Raw genomic sequence first — 14,653 nt, forward strand, 5'->3', positions numbered from 1 at the left:
ATATATATATATATATATATATATATATATATATATATATATATATATATATATATATATATATATATATATATATATATATATATATATATATATATATATATATATATATATATATATATATATATATATATATATATATATATATATATATATATACACACACACGACAGAAAGTCCCATCACAGAGAAGCTCTTCGTGCACTTCGAATAATGCGGCCTAAAATTCATGCGTTTAGGCTGGGAACAGAATATATTTCGAGTAAAGCGATTTCGTTATAATCAGGGATTACTTTTATTTATAGCGAATCAGAATTGGAAATGAGGGCCTCGTTGGATAAAGACCGAAATAAGGGTTGGCAGTAAAGGATGCCTCAGAAAGCAGGGGGGAGAATGTGGTAGGTCACTGAAACAGTTAAAAGAATTTTGAAATACAGAAAGGAAGTGGAGAAAAAAATGCCCGCCGGGTGGGATCCGAACCCATGACCTCCATAATACGCGTCTGGTGTGATTACCGCTACGCTGCCGGCGGGCTATTTTACCATCCACTTTCTAGGGTATTTATGTTAAGGTATATTTGTTTCCTGCGCTTGTGGGTGGTAGGTAGCGCCACTCGGACTACCCGGGGTGAAAGGTACGTTCTTTTTGACCCCCGGGCCGGGACTCGAGTGTCTACGACATGCCGAGAGTGGTCGGCCAGCGTTGAACCCTCTTCAGCTACCTTTGGCACCAAGACTGCCAGAACAGAGGCCCTCGCAATGCATGTAACGAATCAGAAAGGGAAATGAGGGGCTCGTTGAATAAAGACAGAAATAAGGGTTGGCAGTCAAGAATTCCTCGGAAAGCAAAGGGGAGAATGTGGTACGTCACTGAAGCAGATAAAGAATTTTGGAAAACAGAAAGAAAGTGACGAAGGCAAGGCCCTGACGAAGGCTAGTCTCTTTGCTGAAACGTTGGCAACAATCGTGGTTTGTACCTTGTTCGAAGTTTTCTTTTCTTGTGTTCTCTACCATATTCCAAGTTTTATTTCTCCCTATATATATATAGATTTATATATATATATATATATATATATATATATATATATATATATATATATATATATATATATATATATATATATATATATATATATATATATATAGGAAATGAGGGGCTCGTAGAAATAACACAGAAATAAGGGTTGGCAGTCAAGAAAACCTCGGAAAGCAAACAGGATGTGGTAGGTCATTGAAACAGATAACGAATTTGGAAAGAAAGCAAGCGGAGAAAAAATGCCCGCCAGGTGGGATCCGAACCTACGACCTCCAGAATACCGGTCTTACCGGTCTGGTGCGATGACCACTACGCTACCGGCGGGGCGGTTTTCCCCTCCGCTTTCTGGGGTATTTATGTGAATGTAATTTTTTCCTGTGCTTGGGGGTGGTAGCCAAGCTCCGCTTCCTGGGGGTGGTAGCCAAGCTCCGCTTTTCTCCGCTTTCTTTCTTTCCAAATTTTTTATCTGTTTCAATGACCTACCACATCCTCCCCTTTGCTTTCCGAGGTTTTCTTGACTGCCAACTCTTATTTCTGTGTTATTTCTACGAGCCCCTCATTTCCTATTCTGATTCGCTACATTCATAGCGCGGGCCTCTGTTCTGGCAGTATTGGTGCCATAGGGAGCTTAAGAGGGATCAACGCTGGTTGACCACTCTCGACATGTCGTAGACACTCGAGTCACGGCCCGGGGATGAAAAAGAAGGTCCCCATTCACCCCGAGAAGTCAGAGTGGCGCTGACTACCACCCCCAAGCACAGGAAAAAATTACATTCACATAAATACCCCAGAAAACGGAGGGAAAATCACCTCGCCGGAAGCGTAGTGGTCATCGCACCAGACCGGTATTCTGGAGGTCGTGGGTTCGGATCCCACCTGGCGGGCGTTTTTTCTCCGCTTTCTTTCTTTCCAAATTCTTTATCTGTTGTTTCAATGACCTACCACATCCTCCCCTTTGCTTTCCGATTTTTTCTTGACTGCCAACTCTTATTTCTGTATATATATATATATATATATATATATATATATATATATATATATATATATATATATATATATATATATATATATACAGAAACATGGGTCGGCAGTCTACAACGCCAAAGGAGGCATAGGGGTGTGGTTAGGCTCTATTTTTTACTACGGTTAATGAAGTTCAGATTTTTTTTAATATAAGGAAGAAAGAAAGAAAGAAAAACACGCGCCCAGAGTGGGGACCGAACCCACGCCTATATATATATATTTCCTTTGTGTGCACTAACAGGTGTGTGACAAATATATTTCAATTCGCGAAAGCTGAAACACTACAAGGCTAAGCGACAAGCCATTCTGGATTTTGAATAATTGACGTTAGGTTTCAACGTTAGCCGGATCCTGAGAAGCAGTTCGTTCACACTAAGCAAGATGCAATAAAAAAATCCCGAGGTTATTCGTAATGAAATAAAAAGTGACCTCGGTTGCAATGTCCATTGCTGGGTGCTTTGTTTAAAGACCCCATCGATTTTCATGAGACAAAATAAAGGAAGAAGTTTCCTACTTAGACAATTTTTTACCTCTTAAGATTTTTTTCAGCCGTAAATGATTAGCGCCATTTCCTGTAGCGGGTACTACTGGTTCGTCACTAGCTGAGACATCAAGAACGTAAAAAAATAGTGGGTGTCTGGCAGCGCAGTCAAAGACATGTCGCCCGTACCTAGCCCAAGGCTGTTGAGAAGAATCGCTCCAAGTCCAAATAGCGCGTTGAGTACGCCTTCAGGTGAGCCATACTCCAGAACACCTTTAAAAGCACACTGAAAAAGGAAAAAAAAGAGCCAGAAGTCACTTTTTTTAAGGATATGAGAATTAAGCACGATGAGAAATTTCGTAAATTAAATGCATGTGATCACCCTAACCTGTGTGGGTGCAAACTATTGCGTTCCCAAAAACTTTACTGCTTTTTTGTGCATTGTAGTCGATGCAGATAGATTTTTGCGTCCTTGGAAATTTGCTTGGACGTGTAGAGTGAAAAGGCCACATGTGGAAATACCCAGCGTTACTAGGCTACCTTTTGAACATTACAAATTAGTTCAAACCGACAGTCCGACATTGTTTAAGAATCCGATTTGCCTTAGGTAGACCTACTGCCGTGAGAGTTATGTTTCAGTCTTTCAGTTGCCCACGTAGTCACAATCAAAGGCCAGTAAAAAAAACCAAAGGTGCATAAATGCCATCATTGTTATTAACACAATCCGGACCAAGTCCTGGCAATGCGCGCGCGCGCACTTACGCACGCCAGTGCGCACATGCACATCGACGACACATTGCCGTTGTTAAACTATACTACATCTATAGCCAGGTAACTGCACCCTAATATAACCGTCCTGCGTATATTCTCATTTTCTAAAAGTGAAAACTACGTCGTGAGGACACTGCACAAAGGAGAGCAAAAAAAAAAAAAAAAAAAAACGGGCGGCCATTACTTTGTGCGGCCACCTTACCACTGGTTTCACTGTTCAAAAATCATGACCCAACTGGTTATAAATTTACTTTAGTCATCTTTTTTTTTCTTTTTACCCGCAGACGCGCGGCTGAACGTTGCGCCTCGACCGGGGTTGGCCTTCACGCTCTCTTTCGAGGGCAGGCCTGCTGAGTGCGAGCATTAGCGATGGCCGGATACTCGTCGCCGACGACCTTCGTGCGAGGACCTTCCGGCCGTACTCAGAGGCTGTCGCAAAGGGACACTGAAGTGATTTGTAAACATTGCGGGATTACTAGCGGAAATTGTAGTCTGGAGTCTCTGGGCCGCGTTTCGACCGCTCTTGCTGCGTTTACGCGACTTTATTTAGTAAAACAGTCAGTTCAAAAGTGCCGTCGTCCTCTCTGAATCCTTCCTTCTTGCCGATTTCCTATGACGTTCGGTATGACGTCAAAACAAGATGGTTCGGCTTGACTGCGCTCCTGCACGGCTCGCAGACCCTCCGGCAGAATCAATCGGCCCAGCGTTTAGTCGGCTGGCTGCCGGTGGGTTGTCGCAACTCGTTCGCTCATTTGAAACTATACCACGGCACGATTTGTGCCTGGAAGAATGTGCCTTAAGTTTGCTAGTTTGTAGACTGTATCAAGCTCTGAGTCCAAGTAGCTCCACACAAGCGCACATGCGACGCTTCGCTGACTCGTACGCTAGTAGAGACGTTTAAGGCCAATGAAAGGTGGAAGAAGAGGTAGCGAGGATAATAAAGGTACTAAGGAATGAAAATCAACCGAAACATTTATTGTACAGCGGAAAATTAAGGTTCTTGAAGAACTTTTTGCGCAGGGTGAGCAACCACAGCGGTCAGCAGCGCGACCACACATTTGCGATCGCTTTTCTGCCTAAGGAATGCAGACGCTAGAGATGAGATACCTGCGGGAATTTGGGGGGCGCTTACTGCATGAGCGTTATTCCAGAAATCGTCATCTGAGTTTCTTGGACAGCTAAAACTAAATAAACAAATAAAAAGTAAACAGGCCATACAATATATATTCATATTTTCGTTCCCGACTACGCTGCCTTATGACCGAGTGGTCTGTAGCATTAGGATTAGGATTGTTTTGCAATTCGCAAGTTTGAATCCCCGAAAGCGCATGTTGTTTTTAGGTTGATTTATTCGTTTTTGAGTAATGTTATCTATACTGAATTCACCATTTTTGTGCTGTAACGTCCATTGTTCCACGAGCGAGTTCGCAGAACGTGTACAGACTGACACGGACGCGCTGGCGAGCTCTCGTTGGCGTGGTGTTGCCATAAGCACCGACTGCTTGCGGACACAGTGCCGAACCAGCTGACCCTTGGTCTGGTGCGAACGCGCCTCTCACGATACAGGCACGAGCCAGGCAAGCTCGAAAGGTGGGGGCAAATCGCATCGCATTTGAGCGTCTCTCGTCCCGCGGAGGGCGTTCATCCACTGCGTACACCTCGGCTAGTGATCGTTACGATTCCAAGCCGTGCTGGCAGGCTTAACTGACACATTTCACAGCCGATAACATGGTAGAAGCGCGGTATACCATTTAGTGAAATATAGAGAATGCCCAGCTAAAGAGAACGTCAGATTCCAAGCATGTTGCTTCACAGAACCGAAACCGAAACTGCATGGTTTGAATTCTAATCCTTGACATCATCCGAACAACATCGCATTTCGTATGCGCGTCCCTGCTGTTAGTTGTTGAAGCCGCCGTGCATGTCGCATGGTACTATTTCTTCTTTCAGGCTTTATAAATTAAATACTGCTTTATCGACCGGATGAACGATTAAAGGTGTGGTCATTTGAGCCAGTCTATGCAATGCTATCAAAAACAAGTTTGGCAACTTGTTTGGCTATCAAAAACAAGTTTGGCAAAAACAAGTTTGGCAAAGGGGCACTGAGGCAAAAAAATTGCATTTTGGTTTTTTGTTGCGGTAAGTATCTAGTGACCTACTTATAACCTGTAGAAACCTCATTTGCTTCAGCGTGCGACGGTTGTTCAATTAGAGGCATTTTAGAGTCGCAGTTGGAGCAATTAGAGTCGCAGTTTCGGTTTCAGCGGGTACCGCGAAACGATGGATTTTGTGTGAACAAAGCTGACCCTGTGACCGTCGGAGCGATATCACAGAGCAGAGCTGCCGTAGCACTGTCGAATCCTAATCGCCGGCAGTTTCTGCGAATGCCCCCACGTACTGATTTCGTGAGCCGCTTAATTAAAAAGCGACCGTGGACGTGACGCAGGCGCTGCAAGGGCAAATGCTACCGCGAGTAGAGAACGACGCGCGAAGCTCGAGACAGTGGGTGGGAAGACGCGCGCTGGGAGCAGCGGGCCGATTTGCCTACAGGTCCGCCTACAGATGTGTTCGGCTTAGCACTGCGGCGGATATTCAATTGCCGCTCTCGTAAACGGTGCAGATGACGATATTTAATGCAACCCGCCATCGCATCATTAACTCCTTTCTCATATGTGCTGCCATGTTTGGACTTCGGTCCCATTTCGTGCAGCCGCAACAAGCTATCGCTCGAGCTACCTGCGCCGGCCTGCGCCACTTCTCGGCTGTCTCCGCCGCCAGCGCAGCGACCGTGAGGCTTACTCAGCGCACTTTCGTGTCCCCGGCGCGTTTTCGCGTCCAGTGTAATAAAAAGCACTAAAATTAGGGTGCCTGGTATCGCTGTAGAAAATAGATCGCGGCAAGCTGCCCGATCAGCCGAAGAAATCACGGTGCCTCCGCCGCCAACGATCGGGTCGTTCTTTGCTCGAGAGCAGAAGCTCCGACCTCCGATTAGAGCGGCGAGCCGGCGGAAAACGCCGGCAGTGCGGAAGCGGCCAGCAGAAACTCGTGACGTGTTTGGATGTTGCTTATTTACAAACATCCAAGGAATGTCGGTTGCGCTAGGTCCTCCGTTGGCTGCTCGGTTGCATTTCGCTCGCTTTGAACTTGATTTTAAATATGTTCTGGTCTGTAGTGGCCACTGATATTTTGCAGATTATGTATGTGTGTTCTCACCAATCTATCTCCGAAGTTATCTCGCCTTCAAAATTTTCTGTCAGTACCCCTTTAAGCTCCCGTCTACCATCGCATGGCCGCACTGAGTAACGTTTTGTTTTTCCCTTGTCTCGAACTGTCTTGTTGTGTGGATAGCGGTGATTATGTTATGTATGTATGTATGTATGTATGTATGTATGTATGTATATATGTATGTATGTATGTATGTATGTATGTATGTATGTATGTATGTATGTATGTATGTATGTATGTATGTATGTATGTATGTATGTATGCATGTATGTATGTATGTATGCATGCATGCATGTATGTATGTATGTATGTATGCACGTATGTATGTATGTATGTGTGTATGTATGTATGTATGTATGTATGTATGTATGTATGTATGTATGTATGTATGTATGTATGTATGTATGTATGAATGTATGTATGTATGTATGTATGTATGTATGTGTGTGTATGTGTATGTGGTTAAAATATTCTACCAGCAGACCTTCTTTAATACCATCCTCATATTGATTAGAACTGTTGAGAAACCTCGGGCTTTTTTTTTGTTTTCCTACGCCATCACTACATTTTTTATTTGGCCCTATTAGTACCATGTGGATGCTTAAGAAGTTTCGAAGGGAAGCGAGAGCGTAATTATAAAACAATGTACGTGGTAGGGTAGGACAGAGCATCACAATACTTGGTGATCATTGAGGAGGAGGAGTATTCCGCTTAACCTATGAACCATCTAGTGATGTAGAGAAAACCGCGTACTCACCCCAACAATTTTCACAAGGGCATCGGTAATGGGAGCCTGTTAGTCCAAAAAAAGCAACGTGTCATCAACAAAATTCACAATTCTAAAAATCAACTTGTACAATTCGCATTCCCGAAGCCCAGCTTCAACTCTTTGCCCTCTCCCTAAAAATTGAAACGAAGGAAACGAAAACTAGATAAAAAAGGTTCGGTTATAAATCTGTACGTAAATAAGTATGTAAGTAAGTAAAAGACGAAGACAGTTTTAGGATAGTTGACTCTTTCGACCGAACACACAAGCCGACGCCAGTGTTAATCATTGTTATTTATGGAACGAATACTTACAGAAGGTGATGAACAGAAATCCGCGTTTGATCCAAGACACTAGAATGAAAAAAAGAAACCCCAATGCATATTCAACCTCTAAGCCTCTGACATATATTCCTGGCCGCCAATTACAGTCTAATGCATTTTCGTGTTGTTAGGACACAAGTTTAATTTTATTTAAGGAATCGCACGTAGGTGGCGATTACACACGCTATTATTTTGCTAAGTAATAACCGAGTGAGCGATTCTGGGAAATTGAACTGGTGCTTGCTTGTGACGTGACTAATTCCGCGTCTTTAGCAAAGAGATATTCACATATTTACTAACCAAACACAACTGATGTGTCTAATTTTTTTAATGTCAAAGGTATTGCGGGGCTGCTTATCGAACCTTCGTTGTTTGCGCTCGCGTCTACATCCACGTCCCCGCCCAGTATCGGGATCAGGATTCTGAAACCGCTCTGATACCATAGCTCGCTAATGCGATTAGTGGGATAGTAGACCCTCTTTCAATGCCATTAGTCACTAACCTGTAGCCCTCTATTGTACTTCGCTCCTAACGGCACTTTGTCGCTAACCCGAGAACTTGGTACGTGATCTAACCGCATTACTCAGTTTAGTACGCAGTAGTATGCAACACCAGGTAAGTCACGTTAAACAAAAATATCGTTTGTTGCCCTCAGAAGCCACATTTGGTCGACTTCATGTTCGTAAATAAACGGAAGGGGGAAGGGGGGGTGAGGGGGGTGAGGGGGGTATGCCGCTCATATAACCATCACAGAAAGCATCATATACGCGTTACGGAAATCATCAAAAAGGCAGGCGTCCGTACAATTATCTGTTATCGTAATCCATAAATGTAAAATTTCCATTGTTCAAGTTCTTGGCGGCGTTGCGTTCAACAGCCCAGATGAATTTGTTCCCATTAGGAATTTCAAATTCGCACGCTGCCTTTTCACGCAGTAAAAGCCTATTCCGAAGTTAAGTTGTAATTTCGTTGAGCGTGTAATTGGCCGAAATATGTGGACGTGTTCAAAGAGACTAATCTTTAATGAGACTAGCGATGTCAGCCGAACTACGCTGCCTGGAGACGAGACTGGCGTTCCGATCAGAAGTAATTGACAAACCTAGCAAAGTCATTGAATAAACTTAAGGAGTCATACTATGGAAGAAGAGCGCACAACCTGCACATACGCTCGTTACACGTTCGCACGAACGTGGGATGCCACCACTGTCATAATCAGATTTCACCAGGCCACATACTTGAAACTGGTGCGCCCATACTTCATCAGTGCATTCTTTGACCGTACATGTGTTACATGATCTTTCCACGGAGCGATGCGTCCTTCCTTGCTTCTCCCCTGTCTCTAAAGGCTGCTGCTATTAGAATGATGCTGCTGCTGATGATGACGACGATGATGATGATGATAGTTGGGTATTGATGGCGGAAGGCCAACTGGGGCAAAACTACCCATGAGAGTGGTCAGATAGCAGAGATGAAACCGTAGATGCTAAAATCGGTGAGCAAGAACAAATGTAAAATCAATCAAAGATAATCTCGGATCATTCACCATAATTGTTAATTCAACCGTCTTGAATGCTCCGCCCCCCTCAACCTTGGGCCCCTCAATCCGAGCGAGCATGTCATTTGCGCGAATTAGATTTATGACATAAGAGTACCACTCGGTCTTTACACCTTACGTCTCTCGGCCTTGTCTCCGTGGCGTTTTGAGCTGACCTGTTTCTTTTTTTTTCATCGAAGCATCCGCCATGTCGCAACGAACGTAATTTCTACGCCTAATCAAAACAGTCTTGCATGTTTTATGAACCGGAAGGGAAGAATTAAGTCCAACTGAATAGTTTTGCTCACTCACCTAAAAACATTTAAGCGAGGCAGAAGATACGGAAAATCTACTTGTACAGCGGGCCGGGCCTTCTTTCTGGTCTAATCATCATGTAGAAATGTACACACAAAAATATTCCGTCACGAAGATGAACAGAATTTGCAAGTACGTACCTCTCCGATATCGAGAACGTTGGTAATTGTGATATTGATACATCTTGCTGCTGTAAAAACAAAATAGAAGAAAGTGCTCAGGTTCGCCACTTCCAAGCCGAGCTAAAGCAAATACTTTGCACACAGTGTTTCGCGAAATAGGTCCTACGTGATTTTTCATCCTACTGGATGATTCGATTCATCCGGTCGCTTGCGCTGAAAAGCACGAAATGACAGCCCAGCCGGTGCGCCATCTTTGGCGAGACTGAGGAACCAAGCGCTCGCCAAGCAGCACTTTCGTGTGCCTGTCTCGTGCGTTTGTCCCAAAACCGACGCCGGTCGTGGTTTGCCTCGTCGTTGTTTCTGTACCTTCAGTCAGCCCAGTATCAGTCGTTAAGACCTCGCCTGGTGACGTGGTTGGCTAGCTATGAAATGAACCGCACACACAGGCGGCCCAGCCACCACTGAATGATAAGGCGCAGGCGCAGGCGATTATAGAGTGGCACTTCGTTACAGAGATACACACGATTAATTTGGTTTCACGTTCTCGCGCTGCTTCGCCCATACAGTACATTAACCTTATGAAGAAAGACTCCTGTTTCCATCTCTGTGTGCCTTTCCACGCTTTTACCGTGATTTTCACGGCTGAAAGACGATTCTTCAATATTATCACATGTGGGAAGTTTTCGCAGCAACTGTCACAAAAAAACCTAGCAACTTTTTAGAAAATAACCATCACAGATTTTCTCCACCCCGCTTGTTTCCTTCGGTAAATTTGGCAACTAATTGGTTGCGTGGAGTTAAAGTACGCTTGCTGTACTCTTGAGAAACATTAGTATTATCAATGAATAACATGAGGGTGCTGTTCTCATGATGTGACACGATATTTTGTTGATTGATTGATTGATTGATTGTGAGGTTTAACGCGCAGACGCAACGCAGGCGATGAGGCGCGCCGTAGTGCGGGGCTTTGACCACCTAGGGACCTTTAACGTGCGCCGAAATCTTGAACACACGGGCGTTTTTGCTTTTCGCCTTTATCAGAAAAGCGGCCGCCGTGGCCGGGAAACGAACCCGCGTCCTCGTGCTGAGCAGCGCAACGCCTTAGCCACTGAGCCACCACGGCGGGTGACACGTTCTTTTGTTGACACGTAAGTCCCTACTCCTCATCAGCCATCAAACATGGCATGAACGATCGCAATAAAATGTTTAGTCTTTAAATAACCCATGGACAGTAGGAGACCATGCTGCTCAGCTCCCGCCCGTAAGATCAACTGTTGGCCGTGCGGCTGGCTGAGGACGCGGTCAGAGCCCAAGGCCTCACGGCCGATGACTAAGCATCACAGTTTGCAAACTTTATAAGTTTATTCTCTCTCTGTCTTACATAAAGCAGTCGCATGCATTTTTATAGGTGACCTAAACGAACGAACAAGACGTACAAAGCGGCCTAGACAAGGATTGCACATACTGCCTTTTCCAAAAGCCTTCAGTTTTCTTCAACTCTGGAGGCCATTCTCTACGCGCCGATTCACAGGAATAATAAAGGAAATACTTATTGGCTGACACAAGCCTCTTAGCTATCCTTTCCCTTTCGTGTGAACAGAATAAAATCTGAAGCATGCGTCGGTTTGTCACACTGCCGGCTTTTGCGAGTTCCGTAGGGATTGTTACTAAAAAAACGATTCACTCAGCCTGTGTCTTTTCATTGCCCTGCGCGTTGAGCTTGCTACCAAACCGTTCATAGCCTTACCGGACGACTCAGCAGGTATGGCGCACGTTGCGGTCAGGACAATCAGTAAGACCAGGGAAGAGGATGACGACATGACTGCTTCTATCCTGAATGTGGCTGTACCACGCAGCACGCCCTATTTATATTTCATCCGTTCAAGTGCTCCCTTTATGACCGAGGCTGCTGAAATGTGCGAAGCGACTTGTTTTGAGGAAAGCGGTGTTTTTTATCTTTCATCCAATCGCCTGTTTCAAAATTGGCCTACAGATTTCCCTCCGAATAAACGCGCTCATGCTTCAATACAAAAGCTCCCCAGGTGCTGTATTCTACCTTGGTGAGCCACGTGCGGTTCCTCATGGAGTGATATTGTTCCTATTTGTGGCTGCAGCATTTCAACACACACACACACACAAAAACACACGCATGATGCACTTGCATAGCTAAAAACGCGTCCTTCTATTTAGACACCTGCCGGAAAAACCGCTGGCGCTTACATCTTTTTCAAAACAGAAAATAAGCGTTTTGTTTTTACTTCGTTTTCTTTAAACAATTACGATGCTTTGTTGTGTGTGTGTGTGTGTGTGTGTGTGTGTGTGTGTGTGTGTGTGTGTGTGTTTGTGTGTGTGTGTGTGTGTGTGTGTGTGTGTGTGTGTGTGTGTGTGTGTGTGTGTGTGTGTGTGTGTGTGTGTGTGTGTGTGTGTGTGTGTGTGTGTGTGTGTGTGTGTGTGTGTGTGTGTTTGTGTGTGTGTGTGTGTGTGTGTGTGTGTGTTGAAACTTCCAAGCCGAGCTAAAGCAAATACTTTGCACACAGTGTTTCGCGAAATAGGTCCTACATGATTTTTCATCCTACTGGATGACTCCATTCATCCGGTCGCTTGCGCTGAAAAGCACGAAATGACAGCCCAGCCGGTGCTTCTATTTAGACACCTGCCGGAAAAACCGCTACGAAAAACAACCTCGGCTTCAACAGCCTAGGCGCTTTCATCTTTTTCAAAACAGAAAATAAGCGTTTTGTTTTAAGTGCGAATGCACTTTATAAGCGACCCCAAACCATCCACCGCCGGCGGCGGCGGCGGCGGCGGCGTCGGCGTCCGCAGTGCTCCTCTATATTTAAAAAAGAAACAACATCCGGCGCCAGGTTTCGATCCGAGGACTCTGCGGCCGCAGCGCGACGCGCTACCGACTAAGCCACGGACGCCACGCTGATATCAGTGTGAGTAACGCGCCTTATATCTTTAACGCATTCAAACTACGTCGTCAGCGGCGTGCGTTGGCGACTCAGCGGCGGTATAGCGGCTTGATAACTGCGTGGTGTACACGTGATACTACAAACTCGATGGAAGAGATGGAAGAGAAGGCGGCGAGGCGGTGGGCTGCGGGGGCCGAGCGCAAGCGCCGCAAGCGGGCCGACAAGCGTGCATTCGCACTTTCACATTCTCCCCCTCGGGGAAATGGGGGGGGAATTTTTTTTACTTCGTTTTCTTTAAACAATTACGATGCTTAGTTGTGTGTGTGTGTGTTTTTTTTTGTTTCTGACTTCTGTTTTTGCGTCGTAACTATAGCCACACGTTGTAACGGACTCGTCACTGACCGTTGTAGCAACGTTTCCGTCGTGCGGAACCTTATTGTTGTAAAAAAGGTATAATCTAATAAATGGGAAGTTTCGCTGGAAGTAAAATTTACGCCGAAGCTCGAGGGTACCTGGGGAGATTTTTTTTTAATTGCGATAGTACGCCATTTGGCATAGGGTACAAGTTGGCACCCGTTTCCCGGAGGAAGTCTAGAAGACAGCGGTGGTGGGGCCCCCACAGCCATCGCTGAAGATCTGGGGGTTTTGCAGGATGCAGGCCTGTGCCGCGAAGGTGTCGGGATCTCGCTGCACTCAGGGAAAGGCACGTCCGTGACAGGTGGTTGGTGTCGGCGTCTTCGGCAGGAGCCGTACAGAAGGGTTCTTGTAGGCTAAGCGCGAGGCAGACACAGGACGAGACAAGAGATGGGACGAGGACGAGCGCTAACTTCAACAAAATTTATTTCGACAACTTTCGAGTAGTGTGTTATCTCTGTATGCTTGTGTGTATTTTTGCACTGTTTTGGGGCGGGGTATATATTCGTTTGCTTCTCGAAATAAACCGCTCTTACCCTACAAGAATGCATCACCAACAAGCCCAACTTTACACTCTCGTCGTAAAGAAGGGGCAGTCATTGGAAAACGGGCATGGTATCGCGGTGGTCACGCCCGGGTTACCGCAGGAGAGAGGGCCACCTTAACTAGATGTCTACGCAGCAGGACCTCCTCCCAGCGAGCGAGCCCACTGGGAAGGTATGTTCCACACGGTGGGATGAGAGGGCGTGTGGCGCGACGCTGATCTTCCTTTAGTTGGAGAAATTGGTCATGTGCGTCAGTTGCAAGCAAGGGCAGCGGTCGCGGAACCGACGTAAGGTGACAAAAACTATCCACCGCAATATGAGCGGTGATAGTATTACGCCGGTCCACCCGCCGCGGTGGCTCATTGGCTAAGGCGTTGCGCTACTGAGCACGAGGTCGCGGGTTCGATTCCCGGCTGCGGCGGCCGCTTTTCTGATGGAGGCGAAAAGCAAAAACGCCCGTGTGTACGAGATTTCGGCGCACGTTAAAGATCCCCATTTGGTCAAAATTAATCCGGAGCCCTCCACTACGGCGCGCCTCATCGCCTGCGTTGCGTCGGCGCGTTAAACCCTACAATCAATCTATTACGCCGGTCCACGACAGTCGGAGAGGGCAGGGGCACGTGTCCAGAAGTTTATGAACGTCTCTTGAGACAGGCGAGTTGGAGTTTACACGGCGCTAATCCCCTATGGCCGCCGTTGAGTCCGTGTAAATTTGTGCAGTGAAACTTCCAGGGGTTTGCGGCAGCCATCAGGATTTCATCGCTCGTTTCTTTGTCATCTGCGGACAAAAAGGAAAACTGAGGAGCGGCCATGTCCTACAGAAGTGGAAGGCGAGTGAAGAGTGATGTGCCAAGCTACTCTTTCTACACCCGCTGTCTCCCGTTCATTCTCCGTGGTGTTAAATAAAGGTTTTTCTCTCTCTCCGTACTACACCTGCTACGTCGCGCCGGCCGGCACTGCTCACGTGATTTTTGGCTGGCTGTACACGTGTCCGGGCTTTCCTGTTTCAGATGTCCACGTGATCTTTTCCCGGCTGGCCAATGGGAAGGCACTCTCGTTGACATTTTGACAGGCACTTGAGCGGCTATGGCGCATCCATTTCCATCGGCAGCCTACAGAGACAACCCACGTTTCGCTTGAGCTCGCTAAAACGTCCATTTGGAGTAGACCACGTCCTCTCTGGC

The 14,653-nt window shown here is 46.0% G+C and overlaps 1 protein-coding gene across 5 annotated transcripts in view; it reads right to left on the reverse strand.

Annotated features, from left to right (window-relative positions):
* Window positions 1-14,653, reverse strand: part of LOC144158870 (uncharacterized) — a 72,623-nt gene that overhangs the window by 15,080 nt on the left and 42,890 nt on the right. Inside the window, exons 1-5 of one of the 5 annotated variants that reach the window (XM_077690041.1) lie at window positions 11,343-11,542; window positions 9,614-9,663; window positions 7,616-7,654; window positions 7,293-7,328; window positions 2,729-2,825 (exon numbers count right to left, since the gene is read on the reverse strand). The exons of 1 other annotated variant lie outside the window; for it this stretch is intronic. In XM_077690041.1, coding sequence (XP_077546167.1) covers window positions 2,729-2,825; window positions 7,293-7,328; window positions 7,616-7,654; window positions 9,614-9,663; window positions 11,343-11,415 — 295 coding nt within the window. In that variant the 5' untranslated portion in view covers window positions 11,416-11,542. Of the gene's footprint in view, window positions 1-2,728; window positions 2,826-7,292; window positions 7,329-7,615; window positions 7,655-9,613; window positions 9,664-11,342; window positions 11,543-14,653 lie in introns of those variants that run through there. 3 more of the 5 variants (XM_077690042.1, XM_077690045.1, XM_077690043.1) reach the window with 3 other exon arrangements.

Source organism: Haemaphysalis longicornis, unplaced genomic scaffold (genome assembly GCF_048455015.1).
Source record: "Haemaphysalis longicornis isolate Haplotype H1 unplaced genomic scaffold, Haemaphysalis longicornis Haplotype H1 scaffold_10, whole genome shotgun sequence".
NCBI classification, from domain to species: domain Eukaryota; kingdom Metazoa; phylum Arthropoda; class Arachnida; order Ixodida; family Ixodidae; genus Haemaphysalis; species Haemaphysalis longicornis.